The sequence below is a fragment of the Pimephales promelas genome, chromosome 21 (assembly GCF_988280905.1).
Source record: "Pimephales promelas chromosome 21, fPimPro1.hap1.1, whole genome shotgun sequence".
In the NCBI taxonomy this organism is placed as follows: Eukaryota; Metazoa; Chordata; class Actinopteri; order Cypriniformes; family Leuciscidae; genus Pimephales; species Pimephales promelas.
The window spans coordinates 6299214-6326035 of record NC_142789.1 but is presented as its reverse complement, the minus strand read 5'-3'; the positions used below and the strand labels follow the sequence as shown (position 1 = coordinate 6326035).

The following is a 26822-nucleotide window of genomic DNA, read 5'->3' as shown; positions in this document are numbered from 1 at the left end:
TATTATGATTAAATAAATTTTGGTAAAATAGAAACATTAATATTATAGGAGATGTTTATCAGTAATTTTCCTTTGGCTCCCGATCAGTAGCACAAAAACTATTTTGGTGTCCAGAACTAAGCGCTTATGAACAAACATTCACAAACAGTCTAATGATATACTATACACACTGCATCAAGGATTTTATGGTAGTATGATATTCCCAACATGCCATGTCAGAATTACTGTAATCACGAGATTCGACTTTCGTCTTTATAGAAGCCGTCAGTGCCGCTAGCCATTTTGGTGCCCTAAGGATAATTCCTTCATAACCCATAGTTAATCTCTGAATTTTCAACTTCAATACTTAGTTTTTTTTATTGTTAATATCTTAATGATGCAAGAATAATCTGAAAATAAAAGGCATACAATGCAGTTTAATGATGTAATATTCAATAACTAGGCCTATGTAACTGGTCATACTCAAACTGCTCTGGGGTGTGTTTGCCGAAAGCATCGTTAGCCAACTATGGTCGCAAGTTCCGTCGTATCAGCATAGTTCAACGAGTCGGTGTTTCCCGAAACCATCGTTCCAACGAACATTCGCAAACAGCATCTCAAAGTTGTGTGGTTTGAACGACAGCTCTCGACCTGTAGATAGAGGCATCATTTCTATATTGCATCACATTTTGAGGTAATAAATCATTATCTTGAGCAAAATAAGCAAGCTGACATTCAGTACAACCGGTGTCTTTTATTTTAGAATAAATACAAATGGAATTTACTAGGGGTGTAACGGTACACAAAAAGAAAGAAATGCCAGAGAAATTTCCTATTTGTTTAAAGAAAAAATATTTTTAAATAAGTGTGAGTTTTCCTAGATCTTGAAACTTTCAGGTTTATAAATAGGGGTCATCTTTGAAGGATGAACAAATAATGTTTTGGTCATCACATTAAAAATAACATTTAAATATATATTTATTTATATAATATTTGAATTTTGAAGTGCTGGAAAAAGATGTGTGAAGTACTTGAAAGCATTTCACCATTCCAGCCAAACTGGTTCCAGTTAGTGTTACTATCCCAGACAGCAAACTGACATTGAATCAACGTGGAAACGACGTCTCTCATGACATTGAAACAACGTTGATTTTGCTCATCGAGTTAACGTTGAACCAATGTCAGACGCGGCATTCTTCAAAGCTAAATGAAAATCGAAAATTGGTTTGCTTTCATAACGTTGAAACAACGCGTTAGTTTTTTTTTAATTTTCCGTTTTTGAAAGAATGACGCGTCTGACGTTGGTTCAACGTTAATTCGATGAGCAAAACAATGTCAGATCAACGTTGTTTCGATGTCATATTTCCACGTTGATTCAATGTCAGTTTGCTATCTGTGATATTAAATCCATGGTGAATGTTGCTGGTCTGTGGACGTAAAGTACTAGTTCATTCACGGCACAATGTTTCTCCTGGTTTCCATGACAGCGCTGTTTGATCTAATAGAGATCTACGGTTAATAACGGAGAAATGTGAATGCATCTCACTAGATCTCGCAGCGATGTTATTACCTCAGTGGCGAATCCAAATGTTTTCTTTACCGGATCTCTTAGCGCGGTGTGGTAACAGTGTTGCTTGATCGAGATCGGCTCGCGCTGCACTGTTGCTGGTCCGAACTGATAAACGATCCGTGAAGCACATAACGAGGAGCGCAGTTTCGTTCTGCTTTCATTACCCTTGCCATTTGGATGTAGCGCAACGTTGTGTTGGCCGCGGCGTCAGCACGAATTTTGCCGGCAAGAAAAATGGTCCAAGCAATCGTTTGGTTTGTATGCGTACCGAACCGGAAGCCTCGAACCGAAACGGTTCAATACGAATACATGTACCGAGAATTTACGTCTTTTAGTTTGTCAAAAGATTTTAAGTATCGTGTTTGAAGAGTGCGCATGTGCTAACGTGCTCTACTATGTAAGAACGAGCCAAATATTGAGTCTGGTAATAAAGCAAAATAACTGAGAACAATTAGAAATAGTCCTCAGATGACATGTATGTAATTTATATAAAACAAATCTAGCGTTAATTAGATCTCAAACCGTTTCATTAAAAGTAGTTATTACTCCACCACGTGCGAAACCAACGTGATTGAACGAGACTTTGAACGTACTATGGTAGTAAATTAGTGAACTATGTCGTTGTACGGGAAACGCACCCCTGAACAGGTTTCGAAAAAATGTCGTGTTGAAAAAAAGTGCCGGACGCCGCAAACATATTTGCCGTCATTAAACTAGCAAAGGTGGATTCGGACACGCATTAAGTGTGTGTGCGCTTTAGACCATGCGCTTATCGTTAAAATATTGCCGACAACCTCTAACGTCAGTCGCAAATGCGTCTCTTGAGACCAGGGGAGTGAGGTTTAACTGTCCAGCTCTTTACTAGTTGGCCCCTGTTACACTTACATAATGTCTGAAAGTTTATAAACAAGTAATTTGCATAACGACTGTTGTTTTTTTCCATTTATTACTTAAATTACACGATTGGGTGTTGCCATAGATATGCATAATTCTGAGTCAAACGACGTGAACAGAAAGAAACATCCAGGTTATCCTTTAATAATTACAACATGGCATGAAAACATATTTTGTCATGAGGAGATGACTAAAGCTAGATTATTGCTCAAATTAAACAATTTTCAGTAAAGCTGCACCTGCAGTGTGTAGATCAAGTCATAATGCTCTGCCAACAGTTTGTCCAGAAGATCTTTTTTTTTTTTTTTTTTCTGATGAGAATCTGGGCATTGGGTTTAGACTGCTTTAAAAACAGCATAGTCACTCAGAATGACTGTGCTTAGCTTAGGCAGGGCCGATACGAAAACAACACTGAAGTGTTGGGTTTCATAGTGTGGTTCAGACGCATGTTCTCTTAGGTGCATGTAATAAACAGGCACAAAGTGCATGGAAATATGAGCCATAAGCATTAGCCAGTGAGAAAGAGTGTATGTTAATCATCAATCAGGGGAAAATGTGTCAATCATCATGGCATAACCGCTTTGAAGTATTGCTGATATGCTATTTTAAATGAATACATAGGGATAAAATGAAAATAAATGTTTGTTTTTTTTTTCCTTCTTACAAGTTGTTTATCTGTATGTTGTCTCTGATAAGCCACTGATATTTGGATGAGATTTGCATCAAGAGTACTTTGGGTAGATTTAAAAGCCTGTGTGGGAAACTGTTCCTAAGGGATTTATGGATATGCCATTTGGTTTTTCTAAAGTTTATACTGTCCTCGAAATAGATTATGCTGAAATGTCATACTAATTTTTAAAGGTTATTTAAAGATTATATAAATGTTGTTTGTCCATTCAAAACTTACTGCTATGATTAAGCAAAAAACAGAACAGGAAAGCTAAATCAAAAACTTCAAACTTGAACCGACAGATTTTTACAGTATGATGGTCATATACTCCAATTTGTTTTTTATCTTCAGACTTGAACTGACGCCCAGTTTTTCTCTGCAGTCACTTACAGAGTCAGCATGACGTATGATAGTGGTTTAAAAATTAGACTAGATATGCGTGAGGTTTCTTTATAGTTGTCGATTCACACTCTAAAAAAATTGCTGGGTTGTTTTAACCCAACTTTGGGTCAAACATGGACAATTGGGTTAATTCTTTTTAAATAAAATGTTTAAAACAACGTTTGGGTTTGTCCATATTTGACCCGAAGTTGGGTTAAAACAACCCAGCATTTTTAGAGTGTATAGGATTTGATTGTTTGTCTTTTTTTGGCAGTGTGCTGCATCATGTTTATGGCCCTGCATTATATAATTCACTATTACTAAATTCATAAGCCTATAAAATTGTGACTACACTTGTGATCAAGTTAACCCAAGAAAACCAGTATTTCTCCAATGTTTTACCTGTTATCAAATAGTGTGATGTTTCTTTTTGTGAATTTCAACACAGTCCAGATATCTGTATGAGTGCAGAATGGTCTAAATAGACGTCAGTGACACGTAAATCTGACTGTGGTCCACGTACATTTGCTGATTAAAAGGTGTTGGCGCAACAAACACTGTCGTGTAAGACTACTTTTATCAAAAAACAGGCTCTAAAACTATTTTATTGCCTTTTGTTGCGAGGAAAAAAGAAATTCAAGTATGGGAAAATGATGGACTATTTTGAACCACACACTCTAAACAGCACTGGGTTGTTTTAACTCAAATTTGGGTCAAATATGGACAAACCCATTTTTTATTATTATTAGTATTTTTTTTTAAACCCAACTTCAACTTTCACTTTCAACTGTAATTTTTTTTATTACATTTTTAACCCAACATTTGGGTATGTCCATATTTGACCCATATTTGGGTTGAAACAAGGCAGCATTTTAATCAGCTAAGTTTACCTCTCCAGTCTCATATTAAGTTGTGATTAATTAAGACAAGACTAAAATGATGTGATCGAATAATATGTGACATTTTAGTTGCTTAGTGTAAATGAATATAACGAATTCTTGATGCTCCCTGTCTCGCTTGTTTATCTCTTTCAGTGGCGGCTTGAAACATTAGTTCAGGAGAAGAAAGAGATTTATGATATAATGAAAGTGTTTCTTTAATTAAAGTGCTTTATACTACAGTAATCTCTCACAGAACTTATTCAATGGTTTTTTTTTCTCTGTGCATCCAGTCATGAAGAAACCCATTGCTCAGATCTGAGCTCTGATGAAACAGCAGATATGTTTGTCATCTACCATATTTCAGCATCTGTCTCTCAGAGGCATTTTGCCATTTGAGCGTCCCTCAAAAGCCACCTGTTGTGTTTGTACGCATCTCTTATTGCAATATCACACCATTGATTTATACTAATACAGTTTATCTTCAGTCCTTGAGCAAACAATAGATTTGATTTGGACTTTTGGCCTATTGTTGAAACAGGTAAACTCATTTGATTACTCATTGGAAGGTGAGCACCGTTGCAATCCCAACAACTTTTACGCACTACATATGTTAGTCTGCGTCACACTTTTTCAAAGGAAAAGCTTTTTTATTTCAAGGAGTAATAAAGAAAAGATTGTATATTGTAGACTTGCGTAATATGATGACTGAGCTCATCATTACAAATCATAAATGAATTGTGGACTGCGTTATTTACCCATCCTCAAGTCGTTTAAAAAATTCTGTGAAACAAAGTTAGATGTTTTGCTTATTGTTCAAGCTGATCTTTCCAGACTAAAATGGATGGGGACTGAGAATATCAAGCTTTTCGCGCAGTCTCATCCCAAGATAACTGACGTCTTGGGACGTCTTTTGACCATACGTCAACATCCGCCTTTTTAGGGTCCCCTTAAACGTCGGTTTGATGACGTTATCGGATCCTAATCCTACCCCAGACCTAAACCTACCCCGTAGATATCTATATAAAGGCTAGATATGTCATCCACGCTGCTGGCCAATGGAGGTCGACGTCTGCACCTGGCGGCCATCTTGTCACAGGCAGCTCGCTCACTCGTAACATTGTGTTAATGGTACATGTACTATGTAAATGACCATAACTTGCTCAATTTTCGACCGATTTTCAAACGGTTTGTTTTGTTATAAACGTCAGAGATGTAGTTATGACACTGCATACTTATGAATAAAAAGCTTATAAATACATAATCATCCAGATAATTATAGCCACGTTAATAAGGTTTGTAAGAAACCAAACCGTTTGTAAATCCGTCAAGATTTCAACGAGATAAGAGTATTTGTGTTCGTGCTGACCACTCATCTTACATCAGCTTGTCTATGACAAGATGGCCGCCGGTGATGACGATGGAAACTCCGCCGTAACACATCTAGCCTTTATATACATATCTACGCGTCACCTAACCGACGTTAAAGGTAAAGCGTCAGTTGTATGACGGCCCGGGATCGTCATATACCCGACGTTTAAGGGTACCCTAAAAAGGCGGATGTTGACGTATGGTCAAAAGACGTCCCAAGACGTCAGTTATATGACTTGATGAGACTGTCCCAGACAGCAAACTGACATTGAATCAACGTGGAAACGACGTCTCTCATGACATTGAAACAACGTTGATTTGCTCATCGAATTAACGTTGAACCAACGTCAGACGCGGCATTCTTCAAAGCTAAATGAAATCGAAAATTGGTTTGCTTTCATAACGTTGAAACAACGCATTGATTTCAAGTTGATTTTCCGTTAGTTTTGAAAGAATGACGCATCTGACGTTGGTTCAACGTTAATTCGGTGAGCAAAACAATGTCAGATCAACGTTGTTTCGATGTCATATTTCCACGTTGATTCAATGTCAGTTTGCTATCTGGGGTGTTATCCAAAAAGGGCAAAAAGACCTGAAGGAGCACCATAAAAGACTGTATGTTTCCAGCTAAACACCAGTGGCAGTAAAACACAATCAACTTTTATTAATTTTTACAGAAATTATTATTACAATAACAGGTTATCAATTAATAAAAATGTATTTTTTTTTTTGCATAGTCACAATGATGCATGATATGATCTTAAAAGACTTTTACCATAATGCATGATTTCTAAAATAATGCATTTTAACTTTTGCATCACATAACGTGCAGCAGTTTTGTGCAAACTCGCTCTGTATATCTCGCCGTTGGTACAATATTGCACTTACAATAAGAAACTCTTGAGTTGTGACACTCATGAGTGCAAAGCAAAGCAAAAATGGTGTGAACCATAAAGAACCTGTGCAGGGGAAATGTTCCACATGTATCAGCTGACCACAACACTCTCAATCCTCTCAATGACTCTTTTCTTTTGATTACATTACAACTGTCATTCTGTGTTTAGTGCATGTACTGTAAGTGCAGGAAACACATCCCTACACAGTTAATTAACACTTAAAAAATCACACATATTTTTTTGGAGGTGTAAAAAAAGAGGATCTACCACTGAATAATCACTGAGGTGAGAAACATCAGCTGTTTGGTGTAGATTTTAATGTGCTAACTGTTAAAGAAGACACGGGCACACATGGTGTAGATTTGAACTAATGTCTTTGTTTACTGAATTGCATTACGTTTTCTGCATAAAAAACCGTGCATTGTTCGTACTGTGCATGCTTACCGCGCATGTGCAATAGGAACCACATTGATGCTCACAACCCCTTGCTTAAGGGCTGCATAAATCTTTCAGCAGAACCATTTGCCTGTAGCAAGAATGGTGGGATTGTATGGTGATGAAATCCAAGGTACAAGGTAATTTGCTAAACTAATTGCTTTTAAAGGCAATATCTATCTTCACAACTATTGGATAAACTTTATCCATTAGAGGGATTGCATCATTGCCTGTGATGGACTGAAGAACTTTACCACTGGGTAGCGTGAATTTTCACAATGACGAGCATGTGTTCATTTGTAGCGGACCAAAGAAATAAGCACACTCTAAAAAGGCTGGGTTGTTTGGGTCAAATATGGACAAACCCAAACGTTGGGTTAAAAATGTAATTAAAAAAATTAACTCAATGGCTGGGTTTGTCCATATTTGACCCAAAGTTGCGTTAAAACAACCCAGCAATTTTTAGAGTGTGCTGACTTCTTGCCAGGCATTTTCAGGAAGCCTAGACTTGTCAGAATGTGTCACAAGTGTGTTGGATTGACAGGCAAGACAGTTTGCTACCATAACTTCAGCTTTTTTTATCCATGTTAAAGGATTAGTTCACTTTTGAAAAAAACTTTTGCTGATAATTTACTCACCCCCATGTCATCCAAGATGTCCATGTCTTTCTTTCCTCAGTCGAAAAGAAATTTAGGTTTTTGATGAAAACATTCCAGGATTTTTCTCCATATAATGGACTTCAATGGGAACCGGATGGTTCAAGGTCCAAAAGACAGTTAATAACTGTTTCAGATGCAGCTTCAAATGTCTTTAAACGATATCAGACGATGAATAAGGGTCTTATCATGCGAAACGATCGGTTATTTCAAAACTTATTCCAAAAATGTAACTTTTCTAAGGACAAATGCTAGCCTTGTAATATATTGTGAGGCGCGTTTGCAACGTCACGTAATAATAATTACGTTCAAAAGGTCACGGGCGACGTAGCCGGAAGTACAGAATCAAAATCGTCCGACATCGTTGTTTTACCTTTTAATTCCTTTTTTGTAAACGGCGTTTGAGTTAGTTTTCACGTTCAACCTATGCGTTCAACTTGTAAACACTCTGACTCTGTAGTTCTGGCTACGTCGCCCGTGACCTTTTGAACGTAATTACGTATTACGTGACGTTGCAAACGCGCCTCACGGAATGGAGAAAGGCTAGCATTTGTCCTTAGAAAAGTTACATTTTTGGAATAAGCTTTGAAATAACCGATCGTTTCGCATGATAAGACCCTTATTCATCGTCCGGTGTCGTTTAAAGACATTTGAAGCTGCATCTGAAACTGTTATTAACACTATCATTCGGACCTTGAACCATCCGGTTCCCATTGAAGTCCGTTATATGGAGAAAAATCCTGGAATGTTTTCAACAAAAACCTAAATTTCTTTTCGACTGAGGAAAGAAAGACATGGACATCTTGGATGACATGGGGGTGAGTAAATTATCAGCAAAAGTTTTTTCAAAAGTGAACTAATCCTTTAAGGGAATCAGACCTTATGAGCCCTGATGGGATTCATGAGCCAACTGAAGAAGTTGGTGTTTAATGTCGTCATTATGTCGTCATTAGAGCAGTGAGTTAACGGCTGATGCTTTTATATTTGTATATGTTAGAAGTGTTTAGAACCCCAGGAATTAGTACGAATGAGTGAGCGTACTCGTTGAAGAACTGGGCCGGGGTGTAGAAACAGGGTGACGAGACATGTAATATGCAGGGTTGTCTGAGTTCCTATTACTCTGAAGTTATAAGGTTGAAGTTCCCAATGCTCAATTCGGGCGGGTGGTTTGGAGCATGGATTGTTCTACAGTAGGTGAGCTTAAAGGTTTTTTGATCTGTTATCAGTGTGAATAGATTTCCATAAATTTAAAGGGGAAAATGTATGCAACTCGAACTTGTGAGTGCTGAATAATCACACCTGTTCGTTATCAATTCATTATCACTATTTCACCCTTCATCTTCATCTTCTTTATCTTGTAACACCAACGAAGTCTGCCTGAATGTGGTTAACTTGTTACCGTTGTGCTTCCCTCGCAAATAAATATACTAATAATATACTTGAAGTATACTTACTTTATATAGGAAGTATACTAATATCAATGTACTTAAAGTATACTGTGTCAATACTACTTGGGACTGAATTGATACAATTTTAAGTATACATTAAGTGTAACAGTAGTAAACTTTGAGTACTACTACTAGTTTATAATTAAGTTTTTAGTTTTTTAGTTAAAGTACACTTTGCAGTATACTCTCAGTTTTATACTGCAAGTATACTTGTATGTTTTTATCTAGTTCACATTGGCCACAATTATGCACCCAATTACTGCAACGCCATTTTGCCAAGATAACAGCTCTGAGTCTTCTCCTATAATGCCTGAGTTTGGAGAACACCTGACAAGAGATCGGAGATCATTCCTCCATACAGAATCTCTCCAGATCCTTTGCTGCACCTCTGGTTTAACTCATTGTGGTGAATGATTAAGGGATTTTGGCCTTTGAGTTTCCCCAAATTTATACTCCTGTGAAGCAGGAAATCATGGCTGGACAATTCCATGCTCCTAGACACCCTGCTGTGCTAAAAATGAGCTTGTTTCATTTAAAAAGGAACATTTTAAAGAAAAACTTGAGAAAATTGCATTTTTGTCAAAGAATGTGTCCAGGTGGGATTCAGAACGATGATCAAATCATAGATGGAGTAGATGAGAACCACCCCCATAACTTCACAGTCTTTAACCTTTCCTGGGTAGACATTTAATTCCTCTATCTGATATATCTCTGACCACCTAACAAGATCTAATTTCATTTTATTTCCTACCGAATCATAGAGAAATGCACATTGATCTGCAGTTGCTGGTCTTTCATATGGAGAACTCTCCTCATATTAATGCGTAATGGTACATTTAAAATTTAAAAGCCAAATGGATCTTTATAAAAGTCTATAAAAGTATAATATATAATATACTATATGTATATATATCAGGTTCAACTTTGTTCAACCACAACCTTTATCTATACCTTTCACCATTGGTCACTCATATCTGCCATGCTTTGTAGTTGTTTGACACTTTTTACTCTTTTTGTTTGTAGTTCCTCCTCCAAAGCGCAATGGATTGTGGGCAATAATAGTCTTTATAGTGTGCATGGATCCACACTTTGAAAATCTACCGGAAATAGTAAATCATCTGGGGACTTTTGACGCACTCTTTTCAACATACAGTACATACATGCTTTGTGACATACTTATACTAATGTCACATCCTATTTCGGATGGATAGTATGGACATTGGGATGGAGGGTATCACTTGTTTCTGCTTCTTGTTCTCCAGTGTTTTGATCTGGAGATTCTGTACTCTTTTCAAAAAAAGGCATAATAGCGCATCCTACCATAACAGTGAAAACATGGATAGTCGGAAAATTCAGTCAATGGCGGTAAAAGAGTAAGGTAGATTTCAAATCAATTCCTATGGATTGGATAATTTCCAATGGATAATTCCTATAGTCAATTTCAACTACCAGGACCAGCCTACACAAAAATTCACATACTCGGAATTAGCAACATATCTCTTTTCTTTATAAATCAATATTTTTCAAATGATGTAACTTTATAAAACAGTATTTAAACACACTTTTTTTCAAAACTCTTTACACAGTTCTCCTTACCAACTTTCAGTTCGGCAGAGCAGTTCATTTCAGATGCAAAATTCATAAAAAAAACTACCAAAATATTTCATACCTGTACATAAAACTAGCAAACATAAACTGTCACTCATAAAACAATGACCTAAAAAGCACCAACAGGCAGCATTACACAACAATTTATTTTGTAACATTTCTTTACAAAACAAGAATGACACTATCAACTGTTTATAAGTCACTGCAGTTTATGTTATTATCCATGTTTACATTACAGTACAAAATTATTCTCCTAGAGAACACAAGTTTCACCTTTTGCGTGGATGGTAATTAAATTGAAAGTCTAACATCTGTGTAGGTGTTCAACAACTAATTCTTTTGAAAGTATATCATTTTATTTTAGATGGAGAATGTATTTCATAGTATTACTGTAGAAATGAAGCATATTGCTGTCCTCTTCAGTTTTGTATTATGTTAGGTTTTGAACATAAGTTAATAGTTTTGATAAATATAGAGTATGTATTTTGAAAAGGCAAACTGGCTTGTGGGTTCATGGAGTTTTGGTGGTGGTTGTGTTCAAGTGAGAAATAAATTAATGTAATTTGAAACATGCAATGATAAAAGATCCACAGATTTGAAATTGACACAAGTATTGAGAAATTGGTCCAAAAAAAAAAAAAATAGGAATGATAATGCAATATCATAAATTTGAGCAAAAAAAAAAAGTCATATTTCTGTTATCAGGTTGAAATGATGCTATTGTCAATAATGACTTAAACTTGTGGGACATTTTGCTGCTTTTAGCTTAGCAGATTTAGCACTGAAGCACTTTATTATGTTCCATCTTTAAATCATCTGTATGTGGCGTATTGTTAGGCTGAGAGGGGTAGAATGCTCTAGGGAGACCAACCAGCTGACACACACACTCAATACAAACAGCCATCGATCTACATCAATCTACTGTACATATTACCAACCACAGCAGAGAGAGATCTGACTGAAATAATGAGACTATTCTATTCATCTTTGGCTGTGATAAATCATTGTTAATCAACTGACCCAGAACCATTCATCACAGTGGCAGCCTTCCGATATTGTCTGTTCGAGAGGTTCCCTGTAGTTCAGAGACTGAGTCATTGTAGCTACCACAGATTCACAGCTTACATGAAGCAATTAACACACAAAGCCCACAGTTTGTCAGCCTACGGCGTCCTGCTCTTCACACTAGTCACTGCAGCTCTTGATTTTTGTCACAAATGCAACAGATTCGAGAATAAAACCTGATTCAAGCTCAACTGGAGCATTAGAGAAGAGACTGCTTGGTCGATATGAGAGCCTGTTTGAACTTTTCACAGATGAGTGATCAATGTTTGAACTCTTCACAGACGACTGGTCAATGACACTTTGATTCTTGATAATAGGACAATCCTCATGACATCGTTAAGAAGCTCTGGGAAGTTGTGTTGTTTAACTGTGAAAACTGAGGTGTGAGATCAAGTTATTTTTCACACTTATGAAACGGTCTTACACCTCACAGTGTGTTTTGGCTTTATTCTTTGGGCTTTAGTGTCTTGTGACTTTGTACATGTTATATACAGGCATATTATTTAGTTAGTTTTGCTTATTAGGGATTTTAACAAACCCCTAAAGGGATAGTTCACCCAAAAATGAAAATTCTGTCATTAATTACTCTTCATCTTCAGAACAGAATTAAAGATCTATCTGATTAAATTTGAGCAATTTCTGAACTACCATTTTGACGCTTCGAAAAGCTTATAAAGAGATCATAACTTATCCACGTGAATTGAGCAGTTTATAGTCCAAATTTTCTGAAAAGATTTGATAGCTTTAAATGATGAACAGATTAAATTTAGGCTTTTGTTCGTTACTTAAACAGAAGCTCAACCAATCCTGCTTGACGTACGAGAACAAACCTCTTGCTGAATCTCAAGCCTGTATAACACGAGAATGAACCTCATTGGTTCTTGCTGAAGTTCAAACGTACCTACTCTTGCTGAAGCTCAAGCGTGCTGCATAACATGAGAATGAGCCTCATTGGTTCTCACTAAAGTTCAAATGTGCTGCGTAACATGAGAATGCCTCATTGGTTCTCGCTAAAGTTCAAACATGCTGCGTAACATGAGAATGGATCAGATTGGTTCTTGCTGAAGTTCAAACATGCTGCCTAACATGAGAATGAGCCTCATTGGTTCTTGCTGATGTTCAAACGTGCTGCGTAACATGAGAATGGATCTCATTGATTCTCGCTAAAGCTCAAACGTGCTGCGTAACATGAGAATGAGCCTCATTGGTTCTCGCTAGCGCTCAAATGTGCTGCGTAACATGAGAATGAGCCTCATTGGTTCTCGCTAAAGTTCAAACGTGCTGCGTAACATGAGAATGAGCCTCATTGGTTCTCACTAAAGCTCAAATGTGCTGCGTAACACGAGAATGAGCCTCATTGGTTCTCACTAAAGCTCAAATGTGCTGCGTAACACGAGAATGAGCCTCATTGGTTCTCGCTAAAGCTCAAATGTGCTGCGTAACATGAGAATGGATCTCATTGGTTCTCGCTAAAGCTCAAACGTGCTGCGTAACATGAGAATGAGCCTCATTGGTTCTCACTAAAGCTCAAATGTGCTGCGTAACACGAGAATGAGCCTCATTGGTTCTTGCTGAAGTTCAAATGTGCTGCGTAACATGAGAATGAGCCTCATTGGATCTCACTAAAGCTCAAACGTGCTGCGTAACACGAGAATGAGCCTCATTGGTTCTTGCTGAAGTTCAAATGTGATGCGTAACATGAGAATGCCTCATTGGTTCTCGCTAAAGTTCAAACATGCTGCGTAACATGAGAATGGATCAGATTGGTTCTTGCTGAAGTTCAAACATGCTGCCTAACATGAGAATGAGCCTCATTGGTTCTTGCTGATGTTCAAACGTGCTGCGTAACATGAGAATGGATCTCATTGATTCTCGCTAAAGCTCAAACGTGCTGCGTAACATGAGAATGAGCCTCATTGGTTCTCACTAAAGCTCAAATGTGCTGCGTAACACGAGAATGAGCCTCATTGGTTCTCGCTAAAGCTCAAATGTGCTGCGTAACATGAGAATGGATCTCATTGGTTCTCGCTAAAGCTCAAACGTGCTGCGTAACATGAGAATGAGCCTCATTGGTTCTCACTAAAGCTCAAATGTGCTGCGTAACACGAGAATGAGCCTCATTGGTTCTCGCTAAAGCTCAAATGTGCTGCGTAACATGAGAATGAGCCTCATTGGTTCTCACTAAAGCTCAAATGTGCTGCGTAACATGAGAATGGATCTCATTGGTTCTCGCTAAAGCTCAAACGTGCTGCGTAACATGAGAATGAGCCTCATTGGTTCTCACTAAAGCTCAAATGTGCTGCGTAACACGAGAATGAGCCTCATTGGTTCTCGCTAAAGCTCAAATGTGCTGCGTAACATGAGAATGAGCCTCATTGGTTCTCACTAAAGCTCAAATGTGCTGCGTAACACGAGAATGAGCCTCATTGGTTCTTGCTGAAGTTCAAATGTGCTGCGTAACATGAGAATGAGCCTCATTGGATCTCACTAATGCTCAAACGTGCTGCGTAACACGAGAATGAGCCTCATTGGTTCTTGCTGAAGTTCAAATGTGATGCGTAACTAACACAGTCTCATCCTAAAAAGTCATATAACTGACGTTTTGGGACATATTTTGACCATACGTCAACATTCGCCTTTTTAGGGCCCCCTTAAACGTCGGTAGATGGCGATCCCGGGCCGTCATACAACTGACGCTTTACCTTTAACGTCAGTTAGGTGACGGGTTAGGTTTAGGGTTAGGTTTAGGTATGGGGTGGAGTTAGGATCCCATAACCTCATCTACCGACGTTTAAGGGGGCCCTAAAAAGGCGAATATTGACGTATGGTCAAAAGACGTCCCAAAACGTCAGTTTTATGACGTCTTGGGATGAGACTGGGTTGGCGTAACATGAAAATGAGCCTCATTGGTTCTCACTTAAGCTCAAATGTGCTGCGTAACATGAGAATAAGCCTCATTGGTTCTCACAGGTCAAGAGAACATGCTTGAGTTTTCGTTTACCATAACTGATTGAACTTTGAGTTCAATGTTTATATGTGAATAAAAACCTGTACATAATAGAAAGTGATCGGGTATGGTAAAAAGTTATATTAAATTCAGATGGATTAGTTATAGGATCTATTTATGATCTTTTTGAAGAGTCAAAGTGCCAGTTACGAAGCCGTCAATGGGACAGAAATCTCTCAGATTTCATCAAAAATATCTTGTGTTCTGAAGATGAACGAAAGTCTTGCAGGTCTGGAATGGCGGGTGTGAATACATGAAAAATGTTTGGGTGAAGTATCCCTTTAATATTATATATTAGACTTTAAGAATGTATCTAGTCCTACGCCACTTCTGCTACAGATATGAGTGATACTTGCTGAGGAAGGGTGTGCTATTACATTTCTTAACAATCAGACTTGTGATTTTCACCTTGTGGCTGATATATAAAGGTGTAAAACTTCATAAAAGTCTGGAGCTGAGTCATATCAAGATCCCAGAATATCATAAAGTCTTGGGCTCTTTCGATTTAGGCTAATAAACAACTGCACAGAATAGTCCTGGCAACCACTAAAGCAAGAGTGGAGTATCGCATTGAGGCACTGTACAAATACACTCAGCCTGCCTTAGATATCTTTCTTTGCAGAGCTTTTCAATTCTGGGTGAAATTAGCCTCAGCCTGAACGTCTGATGCATGGAAACACTTCAGATGTTTCAAAGTCGCGATCTGATTGGTTGAATTCTACAGGATGTCCGGGAGACATGTGCATCAAGTTCTTTATTGGTCCGCCTGGATACAAGTGCCATGACGGCAAACTCCCTCGTGAAAGAAGAAATCGGTAGCACTTTACAATACGGGTCCACTAATGTGCATTAATTCATCCTTAACTAATGCACAGATAATGATGAGTTAATGTATAACTAATGAAGAACTAAACCATTAATTGATGATAACTGCATCAGCAACTAATAAAGAGTCAATATGAATAATAGATTAAGTAATACATGAATTGCTATTAATTCAATGTGTCATTGTGTATTAATTCCTTAATAACATATTTTCTTAACTAATAGTGTAAATTAATGTGTTAATTATCACAATTAGTCAAAGCTATGCACTTCAACTTCCAGTTGTCTGCTTTAATTAATCATTAGCTAATGATTTGCAAAGGTATCATTATGTTATGACTTTACTTGATGGGGCACATCATTATTAACTAGTCATTTAGTAATTGTAGTAATTTGCACATGAATTTGCACTAATAATGAAGTAATTAATCATGAATTAATGTATATGAGTTTACCTGTCATATTACTTGGAAGTTGAAAAACAAGGCTTTGGCTCATTCTGGTAATTAACACGATTAGTTGAAAAAATGAGTTTTTATGGAATTAATCCACAATTAAATATTTAATTAATAACAATGCATGTATGAACTAATACATTAACCTTACAGACTCTTAATTAGTTCCTAATGTGGTAATCATTAATGAATAGCTTAAATAATGATTAGTTACACATTAATTCAGTATTATCTGTGCATTAGTTATGCTTATTAGTGCACACGTATACCAAGATGTCCGTTGTGTTTACAACTGTGACAATGAGCGCTTACTAGGATCAACTAAACACTGGAATTTCAAAAGTATGTAAAGTTTGTGGCTCCGTTGTTGCAGTAAACTTGCCAGGGGCGGCTCGCCCATAGAGGGCGCTGGGGCGCCGCCCTCCCTCCGACCTGTCTGTCTGTTTTTTTAATATATATTATAATTTATCATTTTGAAAAATAATCAATGTTAATTATATGCTAATAATGCTTTTACTTTGAAAAGTGTTTTGAACTCACCAGAATGATATTTGTATTCACTTTCGTTTCTTTTATCATGTTGGTGTAGTAGTATATAGCCAATAGGCTGTCTTCTCAGGGCGCCAGTTCGCTCAGCCCCACAGTGCTGGAATTTAAGCCAATAGTTCCCCGGTTGCTATGCAAAAAAGTTAATATTTCGCCAATCAGCGTCGTCAAATTTTATGGTTTGGGGGCGCTGAAAATATCGCCCACAGTATCAGATTAGGGGAGTGCACCGTGCACGCGCACCACGGGACATTTTTTTACCTCAGATGAGAGCAGAATGGCAGCGCCAGTGACGTCGAGTGGAAATAATGTAAAGTAAGTCGTGGGAATTGACCTGTCTGTCTCTGTCACTCACTCACTCACACACACATAAACACTGTTTCACACACATTTGATATTAAAATAGTTATAGGAATATTAATACCTGTGTGTTTGCTTTGTTTTTAATGTTTTTAAGTTCTGAGCTAGTTAAAATCAACTTTCTTCTCATACTTGGGTGTTACCCTTAAGAATGTTGTCCCACCCTCTCTTTCACAGCCTTTTCTCTCTCTCTTTCTCTAGTATCAACACATTGTTATCCATTATCCAATTGTCAATTTGTCAAAAAATATGTAATCTACAGCTGGGGATTGATTAAACTAGATTGTTGTATTACCTATTATTTTTTGTATTACCTATATTATAATTTATCAATATTATGCGTTTGCACTTTTTCTGTCAGCACACAGAGCATAATAAACATGCAACTTGTTCATTATCAGTAACTGTCAAACTGTTATTATTATTATTATTGTATTATTTGACCATTGGTATTGACTGGTTTAAGTTATTTTATTGGTATAGGTAAGGGGATGGCCTAAGGCCTAAAATGCACCAGAATGCAGGAAATCACATCTACTAAATTCAAAATTTTCTGGGGGGGGACCCCCAGACCCCCCTCTTATTCAACCCCCCCTCAAATATTTTTCACCAGCCGCCACTGAAACTTGCACAGCTTTCTTGAATTAATAATTTGTTATATGCACACCCGTGTGTTGCAAATGTGATTGGTTGCATTAAATGTCAGTCAAACGTCCTCTTGGGCGGTACTTGGCCAAGAAAAGCTGCGGTACAGTTAATCATCTGTCATCAGTCTGAAGGTCCGGCTACGTGAGACTATAGGGGAACTTGCAAAGTCATTTTCCACATTAAGCCATGCCCTGTATTTTGTCTTTATTACCATCATGGCTGAGAAAGAAGTTTCACAAAGATATGTTGTGGGGAAAGGCAACAATTTTCAAAATTCCCTGTACTCCCTTTCAACCGTGGGCTAAACTCTGCTCCGGCCTGCTGATTAAATTCCAAAAGAAACCCACTCATATTTCATGTCAATGTCCGTGAAGTAGTGATTAAAATGTTCATTGAGTGATTGGTAATGGAGTCCTCTCACGTGCAGTTTGTATCCAAAAATTCAGATAGATTTGAAAACATGTCAAAGCCACAGTACCTCTGAATGGAACGGTAGCCGATCATGAGCAGCCTCCGTGCTTATGCTAGGACAGAGGACTGTCTTAACGAAGTTGGCAGTCGCTAATGGCAGTTGGCGGATCTCTGCACTTTTCCAATGCAGCTGGAAGTCTTAATTCCTCCCCTTTCATGTGAGGCTTTATGCATTTAGCTATTCACAGGGCTGCAAAATACGAGCTTGCTGTACTTTCCTGGGTATTGTAGTGATGTTAGTTAGTCGTACCTTTTGCTTTACGTGTTCTTCTTTCTTTTTCTGGAAAAAGTCCTCACTATTATTTGAATGCTCAGAGATGTTTGTTTTTGTTGATATTGAGTTTGCATTTGTTGATATGGTTTCAGAGCTTCAACTGACAAAATCTTCAAGCACAACGTGCACCGTGGTCTGCCACCACCTTTACTCGGTTTAAGGCGAGACACTATAGGTGAACAGGGTAACATTTTTAAACAATAGATATCACCATGAAACTTCCTCAGTTGATTACTTACACAAGTACATAAAAAAGCATTATAAGTTTTTAAAATTTGTATGTTTAATTATGCAAATTAGGCATTATTATGCGCAATTTTGTAATATTTTCGGAGGTACAAGCCAGGTGCAAAATTATTTTTGTCATTTTGGTAACACACAAGATGAAAAAAAAAAGTTCAGAGGGATTTCAGGAGATATGGTTTCATTACCTACAGTAGGAAATCAAAATATACTGTCCATAGCCTTAAAAAAATCGTTTTTTGGCTATATTTTCTTTATTAAAATGTCACATAAATCAGGCCAGGAATGAATCAAAGCCCTCTGAAAATATCTTCAGAATACTGCTAAGCTAAGTGTATAACTGGAAAGTTTGGTGTACATAGGTGCTACATAGGCTGAGATATTTGTACTGGGGAATGACAAAAGGCATTTAAAGATTTAAGTAGGGAATTAAATACATTTCTATTAGGGAAAAAAATGCTGAAAAACAGAATAAATGCTCAGGCCCTTAGTAATGATAATAATATTTCAAGCTCATGAAAACTGATTATTTAATAAAATGGCAGGCATATGAGGCCTACAGCTGCAGTAACTCAATGAATTAACATTGGCAGAGTACACCACGTGATGCGTCTGAGCGAATCACGTTAGCAGAAACCAGCAGTAGCCAATGAGATTTCGTCATTAGCTTTAAATCACCCTTTGGACATTCACGATTGGTTACTGATAGAAAGGAAATGCCCATATTTGGCTTTACAACGATACCGGTCACGACAGACTTCAGTAAACAGACGGACCGCGCCATGACACGTTGGAATGCTATAACTGCCGCAAGTAAACAAAATGTAATAAATTAAACATCTTAATGTATATTTTCAATGTTTTCTTTATAGGAACTTGAAAGAACACATATTCAAGGAGTAAACTAGCCTAAAATCTCGACGAAAAATCAATGTTTTAGCCTGCCGTGTCTCGCCTTAATAGATGTGGTAATTGATTGGAGTTGATTGGACAGACTATTTGAAGAGTTCAGATGCAAAAGCCTCTAATAATGCCATTTGAAATTTTCTTCTTTAATGATGATTTTTTATCAAACTTGTATATTTAAGTTCAGTAATTTCACTTAAATAACAATTAATAGGTAATTATCATTGCCATTTAAGTGAAATCACTGAACTTAAATATACAAGCTTGATAAAAATGATCATTCTAGAAGAAAATTTCAAATGGCACTTAGAAGCTTTTGCATCTGAACTCTTCATTTGAACATGCTCCTTCCAAACTTTGCTGGTAAAACATAATTTAGTGTATGAAATCAGGTCCTTGAATCATTGAGTCTTTTGTAGGTGTGCACGAGTGGCTGGCTGCAGTTCACCTAACTGCCACCGGTGGCGCTAATAAAAAGGATTTCTGAATTCTACATATAGCTCCTTTAATGTGTTTTATTTGTTTTTTACTCTTACAATTTGTAGGTGATTTTTTTTCTGTATGGTATGTATTATTTTCTGTTCATGATTTTTGTAATTAAGACAAACAAACAAACTTAACTCAATCTGGTAAAAAAAAAAAAAAAAAAAAAACTCAACCCATTTAACAACCACTCTACACTCTAAAAAATGCTGGGTTGTTTTAACCCAATTTTGGGTCAAATATGGACAAACCCGAAATGTTGGGTTAAAAATGTAATGTAAAAATTTAACCCAACGGATGGGTTAGTCCATATTTGACCCAAAGTTGGGTTAAAACAACCCAGCATTTTTTAGAGTGTAGTAACCATATAAGCAGTATGGATGTGAAAAAAAACAAACATCTTTCAGAAAACCTTACCAACCTAGCAATCCTGACAACCACTCACCGCACCCTAGCATAGAGGCAGTGAGTTTAGCACAGCCCTGCAGAATTATAGATTTTTAGATTTGATATACTTAATAAGTGCTTGTTTATTCTTGTTCATTAATTTTTACATTTGTGTTGGCAGTTCACGCATGGATAATTAAAAGTATCATCAAGATGTGGTTCTGAAGTTGTCCTACTGTGAGCTGTAGACATGGAAAATATGGTATGTGTTTTTTACCAAGGTAAATGACAAAAAAATAAATAAAAATAAAACAGCTGTTATTTTCGCACCATAAAACAGTTTGCTTGGCTGACTTGAATATTGATTATTTTTTACTCAGAGACGAAGAGACTCCCTGGTCTCCAACCCGCTGGAGCTTCAGTCCAAAACCAACAATGCCGTTCGCCGCAGGTTCTCTGGGCCAATGCTGCTTCCCCCTATGGCCCGCAGACACTCAACCCTGGATGCAAAGAAATTAAAGGACCTTGAAGCAATTTATAAATCAGCCCTGGCCTGCGCGGATTCCCAAAAAGAGTGAGTCAGCCTAGTAGATTTAGGTGTCTGATAAAAGTGTGCAATGTGCTATCTAATGTGATCATAGCTAGAACTCTGTTGATTGAATCACATCCTCAGATATCAAACACGGATTGCAGAGAGGTTTCCATAATGGACACAGTTACTGTGAGCAAAATGTGACTTAGTTCAATCATGCTTATTGAATCTCTACGTATACACACAGTGAGTGTGTTTGTTAAATGTCAACCTAAAACGTACAAAGATTTAATCTGAAGGTATTATACGAAATGAAGGAATCTAGATACAATACAGGCAGATTTTTTTGTGGCACTGTTACTTCTAATATCTTTCCTCTTCTCCATCTAATTTAGTCACTTGTTAGTTAAAATGACGTGGGAAAGCAAATGAAAGAAAGGTCATGGAGATCTGTGCAGAGGGTGGAAACAACTCCCGGGTGCTTCTCTGTTTACTGATCTCGTGAAAGGGCACAATGACATGGAATGAGATCATATGAATACAGAGACAGAAGTTCAAGACATTTTATCAAAGGGATACTCCACCAATTTTTCATACGTTCTTCCCTTAGACGAGTCGATACACACCTCTCTCGTCTCAATCGCTCTGGCGTGTGAGACACTTTGATCGCGCTCAACTAGCCCAGTTCATTCAATATGGGCCAAGCAGAGAAGCGACCAAACAACTCCACGTTTTCCCTATTTAAATACAGTCACTCGAATAGTGTAACTCGACCTAGGACGGTGACACAAAATAAAACTTTTCCACTTTTTAATGAATAACTATGTATGTTAACATAGTTTAATATGAAAAAACCAACACATTCTCATCCTTTGGCGTCATATAGGTGACGCCATGTGACATTTTGTCTAAAAACTATGCACATGGCACCCTTTAGCGTCAATATAACATGCACTGTTATGGTTTAGATCTGGGGTAGGGTCTGCGTCTCATATTGACGCTAAAGGATGCCATGTGCGTAGTTTTTTGACGAAATGTCATATGGCGTCAAAGGATATGGGAACGGGTTTGAAAAAACGGTGAAGTATCCCTTTAAGAACACAAATATTAACATGATATATTTAACATTTTGGTGAGCATAATAACAAAAGAGTAACACTTTTTTTCTATTTTTTTTTTGGTTTTCTTTATTGGAACACCTAATAAAGCTTGTGTGCTGCCACAGCTTGTCAGATTAGTTTTGTTCCTGCTGGGGGGAAAACAACATGGCATATCAGTTTATAAAGTGGTCAAGCTTGTTTTTGGAACATAGCAGCTGGTTTGTTACTGAAACGTGGTCTACCAGCTCTAACCAGATTGATCAAGGTCTATCAGGTTGATTGTGGACACACCGGCTGTTCAATACTCTTAATCAACTTGAAGCAGTGAATGACCCATAATGTCCAGCTAAAAACTCCTAAGGGACAACACACTACCATCCATTAAATGAGAACCCAATTATTAAATGCAGTCACGTTAGAAAGTGTGATAGTTAGATAGTGTCTCCACAACTTGTATTCAAGCCTTATTTTCTATAAGCCCACAAGAATTTCATGTCTGTGTAAGATTTCACAAAGAAACATTTTCTCTTGCATTATGCAATCTCTTTTTAATAAAATTCTGACCATATCATTTTAAGCTACTAAAAGTCTATGTAAACATGTAAAACTTACAAGTAGAACACACACACACACAGACACGTACTCAGTTTGGGAGTGTGTAAAGCACCTGGTGATGTAATGCACACTGGGCGTTATCTGTATGGCGTCGCTCAGCATGAGCTTTATATCCGCCTCAGCGCGCGCTCTCTCGTTCACTTCAGCCGGATACACGCTGCATGTGCCGCGACGCTGGACGTTTCGCTCTTTTTGTTTGCTGTGAGACGGCCATATGTCTCAGTTTCACTCCGTCTCCATCCCTACCACCTTTATTGCTTCAGTACGAAGCAGAGAAAGACTGATTGAGTGTCAACTTGAAAGAGCTTTGCTTCTGCAAACACGCTGTTGTAATGTAACGAGAGTTTAATTTGCCGTAAAATTGATAAACTTGAAGGGAACGGACGAGCGGTTCAAGGTTTCAGCACCACTGACCGCTGGACAGCTTTTCTGACGTTGAGGAACTATATGAGACTGCAAACTTCGACAATTAAAAATTCCCGACTTTGGACAGTAGACACGGAGCTGATCTTCTGCCCTGATGGAGTGCTCTGCGCTGAGCAGGGAAGGTGCTGGGTTGGCCAAACCGCCTAAGCATCTTTGGAGGCAGCCCCGAACCCACATCCGAATCAAACAGCGGTACCACTCCGACAACGAGCGGTACCTGTGCTCTACCAAAGCCACTGAGCAGCATCGCCCGGGCCTGAAAAAACCGAGAATGTCCTGGCCGTCTTCTTTTAACAAACGGTAATTCGTACTTTAAACATGTCAAATGTCACTTTTTACGTGTGCAATAGGTGAGCTTGAATGTCAACTTCCCCCATGTGAAATGTCAACTTCCCCATGTGACAGTGACTGTGAGGTTTTCAGTGAAACATTTAATTACAAAAAATGCTAAAACATGCTTTTTTATATTTTCGTTTTAACAACCGCTTTAATTCTTTTTTGTGAATTCTATTCTATTTAACAGAATGAAGTTGGAATTCCAATATCATCATATATATATATATTTTTTTAAAATATACAATTTATTAATTTCATTAGACCTATTAATTTAGGCTCCCAGCTCAAATCAGACCCCAAGTGGTCTCAGGGTTAGAGTTTGCTCACAGATGTCCAGTGTGGGCAAATCTTTAGAATATTGTAATTGTATAAATCATTAATATCTATTTTTTGTTAGACAAATATGTTTTTTTATGTTTTTTTTTTACTAAAATGTTTCAGATCTGTTTTAGATTTAGCTGAAAATGCACTACAAAAGCATAGTACAAATACAGACAGATCTTATTTACATTTTTTCAAGGAACACATTTTCAACTCTTTATTCTCCAATCAATAAACAGCAGGTTCTCAATGTGTCAACACACCCCACAAAGTGTGATTACATGCCCCATCAGAACTGTCAGTGGTGTTTAATGTATTTTTTTCATGGAAAAAGTGAAATCAGCATGTTGCGCACACATGTACACACACCTAACAACAGTACATTTCATTTAAACCTCTTTAGATTGAGCAACAATTCCACCAGTCACCCACACACAGTGATTTTCTTAGAATAAAAGCACAAGTTATGCACAACGTGGCCATGAGACGTTGCATTAAAAATATCTGATGGTAATGCAGCGTATGGAGAGTCAACTCTGATTGTTTGGCATTGAGTTTTGAATAGCACTGAATCACAGAGAGTCAGAAGTAGGTGTAAAGTGACTCATTGCTCTGTTTTTACTTGTTTATTGAAGCATTTACTTTTCCAGATATTAATACTATCAAGACATTCCTGTCCTTTCCTAAGTATGGATCTGCTTAACGCCCTTGTGTGTTATCTAGAGACTCGGATTCCTCAGGGTATCATCTGCTTGTGTTTGTGATGATTCTCTTATGAGTGAAGATAATGTATCATGGTGCAATTCTGGTGATTTTTGGTGCTCAGCCGTGCACAAAGCCATCATATTCAGAAGTCTTGGAATATAGTGCACAAGTCTTAATAACTACTTTTATAATACTCTTATGTCGGTTCTGCAACCTGTTTTGAAGCTTGAAAGCCTGTGTAGTTAGTTGAAAAACAGCAACCATTTTATTAAGTTTAATAGTCATTTTATTTAGCAGTGGAATCTTTTGATAGGTTGTGCAAGATTTATGTGATTTTGTCTTTCTCCATCTGTTCATTAAAGGTTCTATAAACAGTTGTCCACGCTTTTTTGGCAAGTCTTCTTGCCATAATTAAGAATTGAAGCAATTATTTAAAAAAAAAATGTAAGGATGAGTAGATGGTTTATAGCTTTATAACCAGTGGACCTTTATTTAAATGTATGTGGCATTCTTAGGGAAATTTGGCAATGATAGATATAATCTTTGAGTCTGCATGCAAAAGCATTGATAAAATAATGACTCACTTCGTGTTGGCATCTTCGCTGCCAAGTTAATTATGTTTTTTCTAAAGAAGTGTCGAACACAAAAAGTTCAATACGTGAAAAAGACATTCAAAAAATGTTGTTTGTTCCCTAGGCAAGTTATTTTTAAAAATAATGTGTCTATGTGTTTGCACTTTGGCCTCTATGTGACACGTGATTAAAAAAAAAAATCATAGGTTAAAATGTAGATGCAATTCCTATCTGTCTGTGGTGCTAATGGGTTTGAGACGTAAAAGATTTGAAAAATCATCTTTAGCTTCAGCAGTTATTATATTTATTTGATTTTAACTCTATTTACAGCAAAGCAGATTATGTTTGCTTATAATCTTGTGTTGTATCACTGTTGTGCATATGTCCTGGATGAAGCCGTCATTTGCACATTTAAAAAACATTATTCTGCTGTCAGAGGGCTAATGGCGAGGATGTTTGAAGACAGATTTATATCACATATGATAAGTGAGACTCCAAAACTGCTATATAGAGAGCATTTTAAATCCAAAAGCTAGATACCCTGATCAGTATTCTTTTGGACGAAAAAGCCAGCTTTCCATGTAATGTTTGTGATAAAAACAGAAAGCATTGTGACAGCCTCAGTGGAAAAATATAAATCCAAGATGGTGGACAAAACACTTTCAGACAGGACTAGTTTTTCTGGGGGGATGTTTCACAGACACACTTTGTGATTTTATCTGCCAAGTCAGTGTTTTTGTTTTTGTTTTTGTGAGAAAATTCACAGGGCAAATAACCTACTAAAAAACAATATATGCAATCAACAAATAGAGCCAAATCGCGAAAATATCAGTGTCAGAGTCAGATAGGCCTACTTGTCTACATTTCTCTGCTCACTTAGGCAAGTTTATTATAAACAGCCGCTGAAGTTTACCTAATAGTTTTATAATCAATTCAAATAATATTAACAAAAAATGCATTTTAAGACATACATGTCATACGTGATGCTTGCAAGCACAGCACATGACCGTCTGTAATGGCCACGTCTAGAAAACAAACGCTCCCTCTGTATTAAACACAGAGATGTTAGTCAAATCCGATTCGGTACATGAAATCACAGACGTCGAGTGGAAAGAACTCAAAAGTTGTTTAGAAAACTACTTGAATATGCTTATGTTTAATTTTAACAGCCAATATAAATAGTCCCAAGCTCCCTTCCAGTTAAGCTTGAACTATTTTACCCATTATTTGCATGCACTACGAATTGTATGCTTATTTCAGCTTACTTGTATGCTTGTTGTATTTTCTTATATCTTGTTGGTAGCAGTATTGGGAATCAATAGTCAAAAATAAGGTTATGAGATCACATCCCATTTAGGATATTGCCTTTTGGGAGAAACATGTACATGTAATACTGTATGCAAATATGTGAACACAAACACATCATGCTTCACAGAGCACATTCATCATAACCCAACCCAAATGCGCATTATGTTTTTAAAAGGGAAGCTATGTACTGTATTGTTAGGGAAGTAAATGTTTTGTTATGGTCAGTTTTCTCTTTCTAGTCAACAACTGCCATCAGGGCCGGCCTGAGGCATAGCCTAAGCGAACTAAGCCCAATCGAGTCGAAAAATTGAAAAATATTTTTTAAAATGAATTAAACAAGTGTCATAAATGAATGAATTACTATGAATGAAGCTATAATTTTAGACAATAAAATTCTGATCTCATGATCAATATACCTCACTACAACTGCTGCTGTGTCTGCCAGCGTATA

At 37.3% G+C, this 26822-nt stretch overlaps 1 protein-coding gene and 1 pseudogene across 2 annotated transcripts in view; one reads left to right on the top strand and one right to left on the bottom strand.

Moving 5' to 3' along the window:
* Positions 1–26822, top strand: part of pde4cb (phosphodiesterase 4C, cAMP-specific b) — a 102299-nt gene that overhangs the window by 907 nt on the left and 74570 nt on the right. The window contains exons 2-3 of one of the 2 annotated variants that reach the window (XM_039667372.2): positions 20638–20718; positions 20837–21030. In XM_039667372.2, the coding sequence (XP_039523306.2) occupies positions 20707–20718; positions 20837–21030 (206 nt within the window). In that variant the 5' untranslated portion in view covers positions 20638–20706. Of the gene's footprint in view, positions 1–20637; positions 20719–20836; positions 21031–22860; positions 23430–26822 lie in introns of those variants that run through there. The other variant, XM_039667373.2, reaches the window with a different exon arrangement.
* LOC148970099 (uncharacterized) lies at positions 12496–14329 on the bottom strand (annotated as a pseudogene).